Source organism: Syngnathus floridae, chromosome 10 (genome assembly GCF_059516105.1).
Source record: "Syngnathus floridae isolate MCC-2025c chromosome 10, RoL_Sflo_1.0, whole genome shotgun sequence".
In the NCBI taxonomy this organism is placed as follows: domain Eukaryota; kingdom Metazoa; phylum Chordata; class Actinopteri; order Syngnathiformes; family Syngnathidae; genus Syngnathus; species Syngnathus floridae.
Window position 1 is genome coordinate 7,356,672 of NC_142422.1, and position 17,170 is coordinate 7,373,841.

The 17,170-nt window shown below is 39.1% G+C and overlaps 2 protein-coding genes across 2 annotated transcripts; both read right to left on the reverse strand.

The window, feature by feature from the left end:
- Positions 1 to 373: 373 nt before the first annotated feature.
- On the reverse strand, positions 374 to 4,206 carry popdc1 (popeye domain cAMP effector 1). Its single transcript, XM_088388163.1, has 8 exons — positions 4,061 to 4,206; positions 3,195 to 3,442; positions 2,604 to 2,728; positions 2,069 to 2,256; positions 1,798 to 1,906; positions 1,251 to 1,418; positions 1,032 to 1,173; positions 374 to 695 (listed from the first exon to the last, which is right to left on the reverse strand). The coding sequence occupies exons 2-8, from the start codon at positions 3,424 to 3,426 to the stop codon at positions 565 to 567; spliced, it is 1,095 nt and encodes a 364-aa protein (XP_088244289.1). The 5' UTR covers positions 3,427 to 3,442; positions 4,061 to 4,206; the 3' UTR covers positions 374 to 564.
- A 763-nt stretch (positions 4,207 to 4,969) lies between these two features.
- popdc3 (popeye domain cAMP effector 3) lies at positions 4,970 to 7,728 on the reverse strand. The gene is made up of 3 exons (XM_088388164.1): positions 7,103 to 7,728; positions 5,960 to 6,073; positions 4,970 to 5,794 (listed from the first exon to the last, which is right to left on the reverse strand). Exons 1-3 carry the CDS (start codon positions 7,603 to 7,605, stop codon positions 5,521 to 5,523), a joined length of 891 nt encoding a protein of 296 aa, XP_088244290.1. The 5' UTR covers positions 7,606 to 7,728; the 3' UTR covers positions 4,970 to 5,520.
- Positions 7,729 to 17,170: the final 9,442 nt, after the last annotated feature.

Sequence of the window (17,170 nt, forward strand, 5' to 3'; positions counted from 1 at the left end):
GAGGATGGGGGGGGGGGCGCAGGAGGAATCGAACCCGCACCCTCTTAACTGTGAGGCGGACGTGTTAACCAGTGCTCCACCGAGTCACCCCATTATTATTATTATTATTATTATCATTACTATTACTATTATTATTATTATTACTATTATTATTATTATTATTATTATTGCCGTCATCACATTAAGCAGAGAAAAGCATGAGCATCAATGAAACCAATGGTTAAATTACTTTGGCGCTTTTGAAAAAAGATAGTTTTAAATAGGAAACTACTTTAAACTGTAAAAACCCTAGCAATTCCAGAAGTGGAGAATCATGGTGCCTGTAAAATGAAGTTGGCCTGCATTTCACACAGTGACACTTGGTCAACAAACATTTCATCAGAATCATTTTCATTTTATTTCACTTTATATGTGAAAATTTAAAATTGGTTTACAAATGTGACAAAAATTTAACAACTGCCTGTCCGTCTGTCCGTCCACCCACCCGCTCGTCTGTCCATCCATGAGCGTGTGTGTGTGTGTGTGTGCGTGCGTGCGCGTGTGCGTGTGTGTGTTTCGCCAAGGTTACACTTCCTCAGTGGATGTGCTGGACAAACGACAGGACTTGGGGAGGGGAGAATCAACAAATACGTCATCCTCCATACCTTCCTCAATTGGATTCATTTTCGAAGAAGCCTTGAGAACTGGTGATTTTTCTATATGGAGAGAACAACACAAAAAAATAGCAATCTGATTAAAAAAACAAAATTATAAACAATATGACATCTCAGAACTACTTTAAAACAAGATAACCCAACAATTCACATTTTAGTGGGTTAATATCCACAATGGTTGCACTTCTAGATCTTAGAACATGGTGGATTTTGTTAAACTTGAAAAAGCTCTCAGGATGGAATCCAATCATCTGTTTCCATATTACAATATTAGAAGACTTTATTATAGAGAATATAAGTTCCTCTCCTCAGTAGTACAAAGTCTTTTGAAGGGCGGATTGGTTTCATCTGACCCATGAACACCTCACTGTGACTTACGGAGAGAGGATCCAGTAGATCCCCCTCTTAGGATCTGATTAAGAACATCATCACTGTCACTGGTGCTGGCCATGCTGTTCCGCATATGCATCATTGACAGCTGGGAGCAGAGACTGGGCTGGCGGTCCATCTTCTTTACTGCCTGGAAACCAACACAAAAATAAGAATTTAGTCATCGGCTATGCAATCACTAAAGGTGTTGAATATTATTGCACTGACCTTGTCACTGAGTGTGGGGTCATTGAGAGAGTAAAGCTTGTTGGTAATGTCTTTACCAATGAGGTACCTAAACACCTCATTCAGGAATGTATCTGACTCCAGGAAGTAGGTGAGTCTTTCTCGAGACCAACACAGTAATTTACAGTCTTCCTCTGCCACAATGGTTACCTAGTAGTCAAACAATAAAATAATACATACATCTTTCAATTAATTAAAAGGAAAGAGAGGGAAAATTGAGACAGAGACAATGAGACTTAATTGGCTGTCAAATTTTGTGTTTTCTTCCAAAAATGAGACAGGTTTTATTCCTAAAAAGTGCAGTTTCCATGTTTCCATGAGAGAGCACTAAAAAAACATTTGACTGCATATTAAATTATAACAAATAATACTGTAAGGCTTTGTAACACTATGCACAGTTTAAATATTAAAATGGTGCACAGGTTGCCCTTATAAATACACTTCAGAAAATAAGTTAATAAGGTCCCCATGTTTTGACATATTTATAACACACAACACATCATATCTAAATAAAAAAAATGTGTCATACCTGGAACTTTTCTCCTCTGTGCATTAAGGTGGATCGAAACTCTGGTGAATCAATAAATGCATTGCTATAGATGTTGTGAAGAAAATGTCCTCGATAGGACACTTTCATCCTGTTGCACAGATATGTAGAAGTCAGAATCAATACTAAAAACAAAACAGCCTGAACAAAACTGTTTTGTTTCATCATAATCATGTTCAAACTATTTTTTTTATTTAATACTGTTTAAGTAACGTTAGAAATCCCAATAAGTCAGTCATGAAATGTTACATACTTCCCTTTGAGAAGAATGCTGAGTCGTTCATCCACAGAGGTCTTGTCCTCTACAGCATAGGCCTCTCCTTTCTTTAGAATCTTGATGGTGCAGAATTGGCCCGTGAGTCTCCGAAATAGAGCCTCTTTCACACGTAGGGGTTCAAACATCCGCTTATACACAGACCTCAGATCCCTGTCGATCTTAATCTGAGAGAGCAGAAAAACAGATAACAAGATAAGTGCATTTATGTCGTATATCAGCTGATCTATTTAAAACACACCTCCAAGAGTTAAGAAAGGGACACTGGCTGAGGAGGTGGCGTCTCGAATTTTATTCTTAAGTCCTGCTCTGATTCTGTCACTTGGTCCATCACTTCCCCCAAATTCCCCAGTGGTACCTTTCTATTGTATCAAACTTGCATCACATTTACTACAAGGCAGGACAAAACCCAGGAGGATAGGTGACCTCCTTTCCAGACAATGTAAAACCTGCAGCCTAAATTTCATCATAAATAAAGGCACACTTGGTTTGTTAACAGCAATGCATAACTCACCGGTCTACGTTTGTATAAGAGAAACATCAAGTGCATGAAGTTGACCACCAGGAAAACCACGTTCCAAACCATCACGTCCATGTTACACCTGTACAAAGTTGCCCAGGCGATGAAGAATCCACATCCTGCCAGGGTGCAAAAAAAAAAAAGAGAAACACAAACAGCTTAAGGAAGTTATACATTTTAAATCTAAAATATCTATAGAAAATAAACAATGCCCATAAAATCCTGCTAGCCCATAATGTGGGTTTTTTTCCCCCTGCTCTCTTTCTCTCACTTTATCCCCTTTTTTTTTTTTTATTCTTCTGAGACATGGCTCTTTGAGTGGACTTTATAAATAAACGACTCCTTACAACCACTTTTCCCATGAATCTTGCTGCTTCCTGTCTCTTGTCTGGTTCCAAGGGGAAGATAAACATGTTGTAAATGCATTTGTCCATCCTCTGTTATATTCTTTCTTTATCTCTCTTTTGTTGGAACCCACTCCATGCGCCATCATTCACATGAAGATCTTGAAAAGGTAAAACAATGGCAGCTTCCAGCTTTGGTATAAAAAGTGAATGCCACTAGAAGGCGGCGCTCCGGACAGACCTGTCACAAGAAGAAGGCGAAGGAGGATCATGTGCAGACCAAGCGTTGTGGGGATGACGAGGCCCAGCAACAGCGACATGTTGCCCAGGTGGAAGAGAAGATGGTGGGCGTGCTCCCACTCCTGGCAAGTGGTAGCGTTGGGCTCCACAGATGAGAAGACAGGGGTGGCTGAGTGGAATGGGGGTAGGGTTGTGAAGAGGAGGGGAGGAGACGGCCCAGGGGTAGAGGACATCCTGCTGCAGGGTCACCTTGGAGTAGAGGGCAAAAGTATACGCCAGTGGAAGTGAAAAATTCACGTTAGGCATTGTCACAGTGTATTTTTTTCTTCAAATAACCTTGAGAAGGAGAGTGCTTTGTCAAGAATGCAGGGAAAGCAACATTGCTAATGTATGCTTTTCAATTATAGTTGTTTTGTTCTGGATGAATTGTTGTTGAAAATGTGTTTGTCGTCTTCTATGCTAAGAATGTACTGCGAGTTGATCGTGTTTCTGAACTGACAGCATGTGCCACAAAAAGAAAACAGTACAATTACATTGCAGGGTAAAGTTGAAAAAACATTTCTGCACAGTGACAAGTTATTCAAAAAGTTCAATTATCATAAGCAGGAAAAGTATTGCAGGAAGTGGCAGTGAAGGAAAATATTTATTTGAACGTGTTGTATCTTTCTCGGAGATGGACATCATTCCTAATTTCCCGAGTTGTCTCTATCAGATGCTCTGCATGATCCCTCCGGCTGATGTGGCCAGCACTGGAGGGGCTGCTTTTAAAAATAGACGCACACATGCTCAGTTTCCATTGTGGAATTTGTCACACATACAACTTTCTGAGTTTGTGCCAAGAAAATATAGACTGTATTTGTTACTCACCGGTTCAGCGGTAGCAAAAGGGTTATTTGTGAGGAGCAAAGATGGAGGGAAGACTTCTTTGAAAGACTCCGTCAAACGAAGAGTGAGCTGCAGAGCTTTTGCAGAACACTCTGATGGGAGAGTGGTAGGGGGGAAGTGGGGCGGGGGCGTGCGCACAAGTGTGTGTGTGTGTGTGTGTGTGTGTGTGTGTGTGTGTGTGTGTGTGTGTGTGTGCGAGGTGGGGGCGGAGGGGGGGGGGGGGGGTCCATGGTGCCTGCATGATGTACGTCGCACATTCCATGGGCTTGACAAGCAGAGACTAAAATGGACAAGTACCGTATCTGCAGAGACAAGTAATTTCGACAGGGGGGGCCAGAATACATTAGAAAATTCATAACAGTAATTTAGCATGCTGACACAATATACTGTAATGAATATTACAACCCATTTCTATTATTGCTTTCAATATTCACATTTATGCTTTACTAAAAAAACAATCATTTTAAAGCAGATTGTTCATCCTTGATTAAAATCCCAAACTATAATTCTTTATTTACCATACCAGAGTGGTGAGATGTTTTTTTTTTTTTTAAATACATGTATTTCTCAGCTGAGCGAGCCAGCTCAATTTTGCTATAAAAGGGTGAATTCAAATTGAAATTCATTATTTCTGTTAAAAATGATAGTGTTGAGTGAGTTTGTATTAAATCACTCCATGATGATGGATGGTGTAATATATTTGGTAGGCAAATGCATTATATTATTTGGGAAGAATAGACATGCATGTCAATATTTTTTACCGTATGTTTTATGCTGCATTATATACGGCTGACTCCATTATACAGTATTGATTGTCAATGAAAGACAAATAAATAATCATTACTTTAATACATTGAAATAGATTGAACAAAAGCAGTCAAGTGGATCCACTTGCAGTTTGGATCATTAATTATTTAATTACTTCATTTATTGCGTAATTTTTGCAGAAACACTAACAAATAACTGAAACGCCACGATCAAAGGAACTAATTACACAATTACAGGTATGAATGTACATTATTTTAATAGCAAAAAGTTTCACCTGTAACTATCCGAATGAATTGAGATAAAACACAAAATAATTACCAAAAATACACATGCATGACAACACAACTACAATTGCATCATAAATAAGACGTTCTACATACTGTAGCTTAATTAGCTTAACTGCGGCCGTTTGGGGACTATTCACCACAGCACTAAAATAATTGTGATCGTACATTAAAATGAGCGACCCTTTCCCCATTCTAACATCTGCACTTACATATTTGAGAAAGTCCATTTTGATCCCATGACATGAGACATGTTGCCTATACTCTAAATTCATAGATATTTCTCTAGATTTAATGTAAATATGAATACGATGGATGAAAATGAAGCAAAACAAGCAAATGACCTCTTTCCATTTCCACTGAGGAAAGCATGGGGTCGTGTTTTTGTGGTCAAGCAGACATTTCAACCTGCACTGGGACTTTCCTTGGGACATCTGCCTTTTCTAATTCAGTCCCTGGCATGTGACAGTAACTTGGTAAGCGGAGATCATAGCGATACCCAGAGCAGTTGAAAGCACTGTCGTTAAGGGAGTACAGCTTCTCTGCAATGTCATTCCGCACAACCAGGGCAAAGATTCTCGCTATGTAGCGGTGTTTAGCAAAAAGAAGATAGAGTTTCTTCCTCCTCCATGCCACATATGAGCATGAGTTATCAGCTGATAGGGTGACCTAAAAACAGAAAAATACACACTGACTGATTGCAAAGTGTTTACATTGGAAAGAACAGAAACTTTCAGAAGAAACAGGAACAGAACTGGTGCGAACCAGTCAATTTTCTGACTTAACCACATTTTATTATTTTACTAAATGTGTATATTATGAATAGAAGGTGACCTGGAATACACCGTCTTCTGATGGTCTGAGAGAATCCCATTCTGGTGAATCCAGAAACTGGAATGGGTAGATGTAGTGCAGAAACTCGCCATTAACAGTCACTCGGATTCTGTAGGACAAAATAATGACTTCAGATAAACGCATATTTTTTCGACAACCTTTCTGCCAAATCTCAGACACAAGTAATCACATAGCCTTTTTGTGGCCTCGATATTATTATTATTATAATCTTTCAAAACAGGAGTCGATCCTGGCTGAAGAGTGAGAGTGAGACTAATACCCAGTCTGGACTTATCAGCAGTCTATAGCAAAACAATTTTGAAAAGGAATCAACCCCACATTAACTGCAGGAAAAACTATTAGTCTGTGAATCACTACAATTCCAATGGCAATCATTTGCCATCATTCTTTTGTCTTATTCCTAATGTCAAGTTGACCACTGTATGTTATTAAGACTTGACTAGAAAGATTAACTGTTTGCCTGGTAAAAACATGGAGGAAAAATGAAAGCATGCATTTAATAACATTACAAGCACGACTTTGTTGAATTTCTTCTTAAAAAGGTTCTTTAAAAATCCAATTGGAATGTATACATTTTTTCAACCTCAATAAAATTATGCATGTAAAATCTTTTATTTTTTTTAATCTTCATTGGGTTCATAGTTGAACTAGATGACTTTAGCAAGAGGTGTGTGTACACTCGGGACCGCTCACCAGTATTGCAGATTCTTTTTATCTGCAATGCATACGTATTCTTAATTTCAAAAGACATGAAATGATGCTTCCACCAGATTTAGCAGAAAGATCATTTCTATCTGTTGTCTAAATATCACGCTTTGTTCTAATGTCAATAAAAGCACCATTGCTGACCTAATTTTAGTCCACATTATTCTAATAACTGTTACCTGTCATTGTGCTTACAGTATTTTGGAATTTTATTTATGTATGATGATGCACACATACTGAAAAAGTAAATAAATAAATTTAAAAAAGATGTTATCCTCATTATGAAATCAAAACCCTAATTTTATCCATGACATGACCAAAACACAAAAGTGTGCATTAACATAAATTGCTTGGAAATGAATAGTTTTCAAACAAGCAGATTTGTTATATATGTTAAAAGTTACAATATCACCTGCCGGACATGAGCACTGATAGTTTATCGATGGCAGTCTTCCCTTCTATGGCAAAGAAGTGGTCCTTCTCTATGGTGTGGAGATCTCCATCAGAACAAGAAAGGATTTCCCCAAATTGTGAGAGTGACACTCCGATCTTCTTGAACACGCAGGTGTAAAGCTCCTGAAAGTCTCTATTGAATGAGATGCTTTTGATTCTGTAGGCAGCGTGCAGAACCTGACCCAAACACACAGCGAAGAGCGCTAAACACCACAGGAACGCGTCGGCGCTGCACGGATCCGTCCAAGCCCAGAGAGTGGTGCAGAAGAAGCCCAGAGTCAAGAAGGTGAACGCATAGAAGGTTCCGTAAATACCGCTGCCACCCATGAACCCGAGGAAAAGGAAGATGTTGGCGAGGTGGAACACCGAACTCTCGGAACCCTCTCTCCATTTCTCACATATGATCTCTGGGGGCTGCACCGTTGAGTTGGTGGCTTCAAAGTCCAGAGGCTTCATGTTCATCAAAAGTGATGACAGCTGTCAAAACATTCCACCGGCAACGCCAAGATTCCCGCAGCGAGAAGAATAGTCTTCTAAAAGGCAGATAAACTCACAGTCGACACCTGTCGGTGTCAATACGGCAGAGTTTGGCAACAGCAAAACCGGAATATGATTAATTTTACAAAGTAAAACAAACAAAAAAAGAGAGTCATGATGTACTTACTACAGATGTGATAAACCTCTCATTGGCAACAAGAAAAAAAAAACGGCAAATATATTTGGGCTAGGGAAAATATTTTACTTTGTGCAGATTACGCACCAAAATAGTGCCTTTCACTATTTTTATATATATTTTAAACAATTCTTTATTTGACAGTCTGCCAATAACATACAGATACAAAACATAGGTGAACAAATAATGGTAAAAATAAATGAAGTGAAATAATTAAAAATTCTGTGGCACAGTGATTCCAGTCAAATATGTGGTATTTCAAGGTTAAAACAACAACAACAATAAAAACAACAACCAAATTTGATAGCGTAACAAAAGTGCAGCATTTTGTGCTTCTATCTCCTTGTTTACATTTTTAGGGTGTGAATAACCATGCAATGGTGTTGACTAAATAAAAGCTCTTTGTGTACCTGATGAAGGTGACTTTTTTTTGCAGGGGAACATTGCTTGGGGTCATATATCTGGAGCAAAAAAGGAGGGCAGAGAACCCAGTTTATGTATTTCATGTTCTCTGAGCATATGGCAGGACTCTGTTGCAGGGATACTCTCGTTGGGTCTGACCCTGTTTTTTTTCTTCCCCTGACAGGGGTTAATGGTAATCTAAAGGAACAGAAAATGGTGCTCCAGATTTTGAGGAGCTTGAGGGAACATGTTAGAATTCTGTAATAAGGGAATATTTAATAAAACCCATTGTATGGACTTTGAAATGGATGAGGATGCATAGTGTGACAGCCACACCAGTGATTTTCCTCCCTACACATCTGGATGGAACGCTTTTTTCTTGTTCTGGGACAATATGACACTTGATGTTCAATGTAATTATTGGCGAATAAAAGCTAAGTATCTAGACCAAACAGTTCCTGCACATCCAAAAATGCATCTCTGTTCCCCCCGCCAGCCAAATGAGAGCTCGTGTAACATTTCTGGGCTCTTTGTTGAGACATATTTACCGGTCATAAAAAGGCTACCAGGAAAGTAGAGACTTTTTAGCTGCTCAACATCTTCAAGATTATTCCTGTCCATCTTTCCACCTTGTAATTTAATAGAAATAGGCTACAGTAATTTCTGTCAGCCTATCATCAAACGAAAGGACCAACAGTCATGCTGAGGAGGACTTCATGTTGATTGCATTGTGTTGAATCACAGCATCCTTCAATGAACAAGATGACTTTGCTGAGAGGCCAAAGAAGAACACTTGGTGCTTTTCCACAGCTACAAAATAGAATGTAACCAGGACAACCAACATGGGGTCCTCAATACAACCCACACCCCACTCAATAATTGCGTCAAGTGCCATTGAGTGACATTTTGTGGCAATTTCTACTCCGATAATTTGATTTGGAGTTTCAATCTAGGTGGAAAAAAAAAGATTAACAACAAGAGGGAATCAGCAGTGGGAAAATAAATATAGCAAAATATAGTCATGCCAGGACAGTGACACTTCTGTGGACATAATCATATTTTTTGTTTTTGCCATGACCTGACTGTATTGGCATTGCAAAAACACATAAAGAGGTCATATAAAATTCGAATTATACTTTTGTTGTTAATTCTTTAAATATTAACTGGGAAGAAAGATGATCAGATTATTTGTGATGTGTCACTATCGAACAAGCATTCACACTCGAGCTTGTAAATATGAAGTTGATGTTAACAATATTATTGTAACCTTCTCCGGTTGGAAAGTCAATTGTCAACATCCAACCACCATTATTTTTTTTCTCAGCATAATAGGGTCTATAATTTGTGGACGTTTAATTCCTTGAACAGATCAAATATTACTCTACAGTATTTCCAGCTATTTCAAATAGCAAATAGCTTTTCCCACCACATAGAGGACAAACGCTGAAAAATACACTCAAACGTTTTGACGTCTCCATTCACAGTACAGTAGTTTCAGATATTTTCAGGGACACCACTGATATTGCAAATGAATGGCATTGCTGTATTATTTCAAAGGTCATCAACATAACGTTTTGCTGTAATGGGATATTAATAACAATCACTTTTAGAAGAAAGTCTTTGAATTCTTAAAAACACTAAAGGAAAAAGAACCTTGCTCCGTAACTTGGCTTAGGTGAATACAACCACATCTGTAAAACCACTCAACAGAGTATCATTATAACCGAGTTCACTCACTAAAGGGTAAATCTTTGCACTTCGCTAGTGCAGCACTTTTAGTTATGTTTAATTAAATTAATTGGAGACATCCGACATCATTAAGATAGCTGAAAGAGAATTGTTGCTAGACATCAGTCTGGAAATGGTTAAAAGGCCATTTCCAAGCAGTTTACTGTCTGTCATTCTACCATGTAAAAGCTTCTCCACAAATGGAAAACATTTATGCGAGTCAAAGTGTGGAAAAGCAGAAAATTAACCCCAAGGTCACGGGATGCAGTGTTGGGTACCGGTGGGTCGCAGGTGGGGAGCAGAAAAAGAAAAAAATGGCACTTGGAGTAAGAATTGCAGTCCGCTTGTGAGCACTGAAATTATTATTTTTGCTTTTTTCATTGAGCCTTTACAACAAAAAAGAAATAAAACCCAAATAGCATCTCGTAAATGTGTGAGCTCATCTGTCACTGCATGCCTTACTTTCCACTGGGTGTCAGCATTGTCCATGACTGTTTTCTTTTGTGCAGTCGCTGAAGTTCTTTAACATTGACTGAAGAATGGAGTCACTATCAATTTTCAACAATATTTTCATGAGCCAATCAACATAGATCCTAAGTAAAAATGGATCATGTAAATGCACACACAAAAAAGTTGATAGAATTATCCATCCAATCATCCATCCATCCGTCCATCCGTCCGTCCATCCATCCATCCATCCATCCATCCATAGAACCGCTTATCCTCACCAATCACAAACGTGCATTAAAGTTATTGAAGACTGCAAATTGTCCATACATCTGACTCTGAATGGGAATGTTTGTCTGTATGTGCCCTATGAGGGCTGGACAGCAGTCCAGGGTGTACCCAACTCTCACCCGAAGTCAGCTTGGATAGGCTCCGAATGTATAAAAAGGATTGTTGTTCAAATGTATTCATCTTTTAAATCAATGGCTGCAAGTAGCAGTGTGTGTCACTGAACACAAAAAAACGGTGAATTCCCGCCAGTGGGGCAGGGTGTGTGCTGCCTGAGCTTGAAAGGCACCCTTTGCTGAGATCCCCTTTTGGGTATGAAAACAATGATTCTCGAGATTAGATTACAGCGATACCAACATTGAATTACATGTCTTTCAATTAAAGAATTGTTTCCGATCCAGTTTCAATATACTAACACAAAATACAAGGCAATATTAATGAAAATAAATAAACAGAAAAATATACAAATAATTCCATTGTCACAAGTGATTAGAAAATTGGCAAAAGCGGAGGCCAGCGGGCAAGCGGACGTGAAGCCTTGGCAAGGGTCTTAAGCAAAACTGTGGATGACATTGTAGATGCAGCGGTGAGAATGCTGGCAAAATGATTAGTGATGCCGGATTACAAAACAGTTGGCAAAGCAGCAAAGTTTCTGTTAATTATGTGCAATCAGCGGCAGCAGCTCTCCCATCAATAAGCAGACCTGGCTCCAAAATCCCATTACGCCCAAGAGGATCAATCATGCAGCACATGTGAGCACCAGCGAGGGAGACGCAGGCCTCACAACTTGTGAGCTCTTCTGACACCAGGGGAGAAACAAAATGGGCAAAGCTGCTAATAGAACTGGAGAACCGACGACATTTTGTGACACATAAACAAGGCAGCTACATAATGTATCTGTACTAAAGGTTTCGAGAGAAGAGAGGCGTGGTAACAAGAAAGTTATCGAGACAGAGTGCAATTGAGAAGGACACCAAATCGACACTGTCTGACCATTGTAGAATAGCCTCAAGTGATAAATGGTGATATACTAACACGCACCAGCAGAAAAGAAGACGATCCACTTCTTTCCATTTAACAAGGAGGACTAACTTATTCTTTCTACACTAAAATCAAAATGGAAATGAATTCCCATGTTTCAATACAATTTAAAGAATGGGTCATGAAAAAGCACAACGACCCAAAGCACAGAAATAAATCAGAAATCAAATGGGCCCCAATGGAAGGAAATAAATCTTCTAGAGCAGCTCAATCAAAGACTGGCCCAAATGACATGCTATGAAAATATTGCTGAACTGAAACAGTTTTTGGTCAGCGTAATCCCCGCTATTCATTTGACAGGCCTTAAGGAATCATTTGGTAAAGGATATTGCTGCCAAAGGAAGCTCAACCTGTCAGGAAATCCAAAGGTTCACATATTTTTCCCACCCTGTACTGTGACGTTCACCTTTATTAAAAGGACATAGTGGATGAAGTCCACAAAGAAAATGTAGACTAGTTGGGCTGTTTCTCCTGCAGCCTCCATGACCCTGTTTGGTGAATAAATCTGGTCGACTGGTCCACTGCTCCACGGCCAGAATGAAAACCACACTGCCCCTCTTGAATCTGATATTTGAATTTCCAATGGACCCCCCTCACCAGAATAGACCTTACCAGGAAGGCTGAGAGGGGGATCCCCATCTAATTGAAACACTCTCTCTGGTTCACTGTCTTGAAAAGGGTAGTTCACCAAATGGCTTGACCATATAACGGCTGTCTATAAATATGAAAGCACTGAACATGGTCAACTTGAACTAAATTCTCCCTGCCTCCCTCGATACCTGGCCAAAGTTCTGCTGAAGGATGAAGTTTAAGATGCTTTTGAGTGTTGAGGGGAATCCAAAAGATATTCCCAACATAGCCTTACAATACGTATGTGTCTGTCAGGTCTGAGCAGTATCTTCCCCCCACCATTGAATTATTTGTGTACATCATTGTGTTGGCAGTATATGCAGTAAATTATTTATTAGCTTTTCCAATATTTTCTTTAGTCTGCCAAAAATGCATATGTACTGCTTCTAATAAATTCAAGCTTTTTGTTGCAGACAAACACACACACACGCAACACACACCATCTGGCCTACATTGTCTTTTTCTCGTGCCAGCAGTAATGAAATCAAGGTGCAGATGTGATCATGGGAAACAAGGGGAGGATATGTTCACAAATACAAACAGTTTGTTACAAATCTGTCAAAGGCACCAAGCACCAAAAACCTTGACCCCAAAATTTGTGTCTAAGACTGATACAATGGTACCTTGAAATTCAAACGTCCCGTATGTTGTAGCTCAATCAATATTGGAGAAAAAAAAAAACGGAAAATAAAGCAACCAAAAGGAGAACCTTTGCTTATTTATTGTTTGTTTGTTTGTTTGTTTGTTTATCCAAATATTCTTTCACTTTCCGGGATACTTCTCCTCAAATGTAAGCACAAAAGATTAGTGGGTAGGCAAGTCAAAGAAGAAAAAGCTGCGCCGATGACAACAGGGCACTTAGCGCCAGCATATCACGTGAGTCGTAAGTAGATCTAATTTCAGGCGGCAAAGGATTAAGTGTGGGCGTGCTTGCATTTTCTCTTTGCCATTTCATGACACAACTGTGAGAATAGGAGAAGAGCAGAAGGGAATTCGAAACATGTAAATATAACAAAAAGAAAAAGAAAGAAAACACCGCCACTGACTGGAAAACAGTCCCGATGTGTGGCCATAATTGACAATTTAGACTTACAAACTGTAATTGATGTGATGCTTTTAAACTTAAGTTGTAAGTGATCGGGCACATTTATGGATTTTTACGGGCTGACGAAATCAATATTATGTTATCAAATTTATGCTGTCAAATTTATGAAAAAATACAACGACATCCACAACACATGTGCGCTGAGCTCAGAATAAGTCTGCCTGCACCTTATCAAATCCACCAAAGTCACATTCCACCACCTACGCCGCAATTTAGACCTGCCTTTATCTGGTCTAAATTTTAGCCCAGTTTTAGACACCAAATGGTCAAGCATACTAGGGAAGTGTAAAAAAAAAAAAAATGTCTCTGGTCCACCGTCAAGCCCAGCATGGTACAGTGCCAAATTCCCAAACACTCCATAAGAGAGTTGCACCTGCATGAAAATGAAGGTGTGTCACTTTTTACGCTCGAGGGCCGCATAACAAAATAAACAATGAATACCATCACAACTTGAGATAGAAAAGTTGTGGTAATACAGTGCCAGGAAATTATGGAGTAACGTAAATAAACTGAAGTAAGAATGAGTGCTGAGCAAAGTAAGGCCGGTTTGTAGTCTCTCATTTATTATGTGACTCATTAAAAAAATTGACTTTAGAAATATTTTTTCAGTGCATATTAGTAAATAATCTAAAGGCTTACTTTTGAATAAGGGCATTCATAATAGGCTCCACAAATCTTCAGAACCTTTTCCCATCACAAATGTCATTCTGATTCTTCAATTCCCTTTCCATTGTTGTGTCTCTACTATGAACCTTAAAGACATGTTAGACTCAGAATTCCTCCAAAACCCCAAATTAAATTGAACAAGATACCACTCTTTCTTATGTGGTCAGATAATAGAAGTTTCTGCCTTTCGAATAAAAATGAGCTCTGTTTATGTTTCTGATGGAAGCCACTACAGTACTATTGTATTTAATAAAGGGCTCTACAATATGCATGTTTTCATTTAATGGAGGCCAGGCTTGGATTTAGATCAGCGAAGGTTCTATTCATCTAATATGCGTGACACCATTGAAGCTGGAAATCTGGCTCGATCTACAATCCTGAGCCTTTGTAGTTTTAAGTGGATGATGGTTGTGCAACGGAAGATGAGTTGCAAAACAGCGTCAAAGAGGCTACGTAAGAATGACATTTAATGACAGCCGTATCACCGGGCTCATCACTACAGATTGGCATCTTTGGGCAGGATACAACTTGTTGTGAGGCTACGGAGCCTGCTCTTAATGATTACATTGACTTGACTTCCACAAGACAGGCAACACAATCTGCTGAAAAGTACGAGAAGTTGTTTTGCAGACAGCGTTGGACGGAGTGTACTGATGACGGCTGATAAAGAGGAAGAGGCACAAATAGATCCCTAAACCTCCAAAATCTTAGGGGTTATTCGGGATTTACCAGAGTCAGTGAGCTCATTCTAATATTCTACCTATTATTAATAGATTATGCATCATTCTAATTTTAAAAATGACACGAGTCGTACAAATGCTGAAAATAGTTAATGCCACTTCTTCCACACAGGAAGCATTTGTAGCAATAGTAAGTATAATTTTTAAATTTAATAAGACATAAATACTCGTATCAGTTTTATTTTTTAAACAAGGATCTTTGTAGGTTCAGGGCAAGTTGCTGCAGGTAATAAGGAGCAGATGAGATGCCATCAATTCCTGCTTATCACAATGTCTGTGGCTTTGAAGGCTTATCAGACACCTGACCATAACAAGGGTGCATTGGAAAAGAAGTCATGCAAAAATACACCGTGCAAAACTTAGGAGATGAAATGCCAGACCGTTAACATCACAAACAGGGTGTAAATAACTCTGTAAAAAAAATGGGATTCATATTTGTTTGATCACACAGAGTGCAGTGCATTATAAATAATAAAACTTCAAATTGATAAATGTGGTGTTTATTAGAACACCCTAATTTTTCTGTCCACTTCTCGCTCATAGTTGTTTGGGATAGGCTCCACCACATCCAGATTTAATAAGAAAAAGTGATATTTAAAATGGATGGTTGAATAGTAACTTGTGACCAACCCAGCAGCCGTGGCTGGCTAACATTGGCTTGTAATGTTATTTTAGTATTACTAATGCTGCTTTTGGTCAAAATTATGGGGGGGATTAGTGAAGTGAGGCAAAAAAAACTCCAATGTTGAGTCTCCCCTAGACCACAACTATGGGATTTAGACACTTGGTGCTGGGTCACTCTGTAATTGCTATACACAGCCCTTGTGATTCGTTTATCTTCTTGCACTTTCATGTGCACTCAAATCCTTTATGAGATAGACTGGCGCTGCAGAGTTACTTTGACCATACAATAATAGCACAAAATTGAAAGACAAAATTTGAAAGCGTATTTTCAAATTCTACAGGTCTTGCATTCAACTGCAAAGCAAAACAAAGTAGTGAATGTTGCACTCCAAAAACGGAGACAGGAGGGGCAGCATCAGTTGTCAGCAGGAAATAACAAGAGAGCAGCCTGAAGAAAAAAAAAAGAAAACCTGCACCTGATTCCGATTAAGACTCCCATGTAGATCTGTTATTTTAAGGGGTAGTGAAGCCTTGGGGGGGTTGATACGAATTGTGGGGGGGGTCAGATTTTTTTATTTCCAAATCCGTAAGTTTACCTCCCAAAGTGGAAAGAAAAGCTTAATTATATTCAATGACACATTGTTTTGAACATTCAAATCAAAACATATTCAGCCATGTGCTTTCAGCGGAACACGTGTATAAAAGATTCCGTGCAAGCTTTTTGACTAAAACTGGTTACTCTCTAAGGAAGATCTCACTGAGAGCTAAATCATGTCAAGGTTGCCAAGTTCCAGGTCATGTTGTCTGTTTGAGGTTTTTTTTCCCCCATTGGACAAGTAATATTCCTTAACAAGCAGATGTTATTGTCATCTTTATTGTTAATAAGAGTATCATTGTTATGATTAGAAGGACAAGTGGTAGTTTGTTGTAGTAGCAAGCAGATGTACAGTAGTAGTAGTCATAACGTGTTGAGGGACAGATTAGAAAAAAATGCACAGTTGAAACTAAATAATTCTACTATCAATTTTGGAACAAATTATATTTTTGAAATATTTTGAATAACACCATATGATCAGGAAGACATAGTAGACAACACAATTATCTGAGAGATTGTGGTTTTCGATTCCAGGCTCCGGTCTTACTGACCTTATGAAGAGTTTGCATGTTCAAGTACAAGTAAGGATTGTTTAATAATAGTAAATGCTGACATACTGGTAATTTAACCATGCAAACATACACACTTAAGCATACACACGGAGAGATTCCAATGTAATGCACGTTAGCACCACACAGTCCGTTGCGAGTTCGATTCCACCTTTGGCCCTCCCTGTGGGAAGTTTGCATGTTCTCGCTGCCTGCGTGGGTTTTCTCCGTGCACTTCGATTTCCTCCCACATCCCAAAAACATGCTTGGTAGGCCGATTGAGTACTCCAAACTGCCCCTAGGTGTGAGTGCCCTGCCCTGCGATTGACTGGCAACTAGTTCAGGGTGTCCCCCACCGACTGCTCGATGACTGCTGCAGACCAGCATGCCCGCGACCCATGTGGGGGGATAAGCGGTATAGAAAATGGATGGATGGATGGATGGATGGATGGATGGATGGATGGATGGAACTACTAGATACTACTTACTGCAAGTAGATTACACCCAGAACCTCTGTGTCCTTTTCCAAAGCTTTCTGTT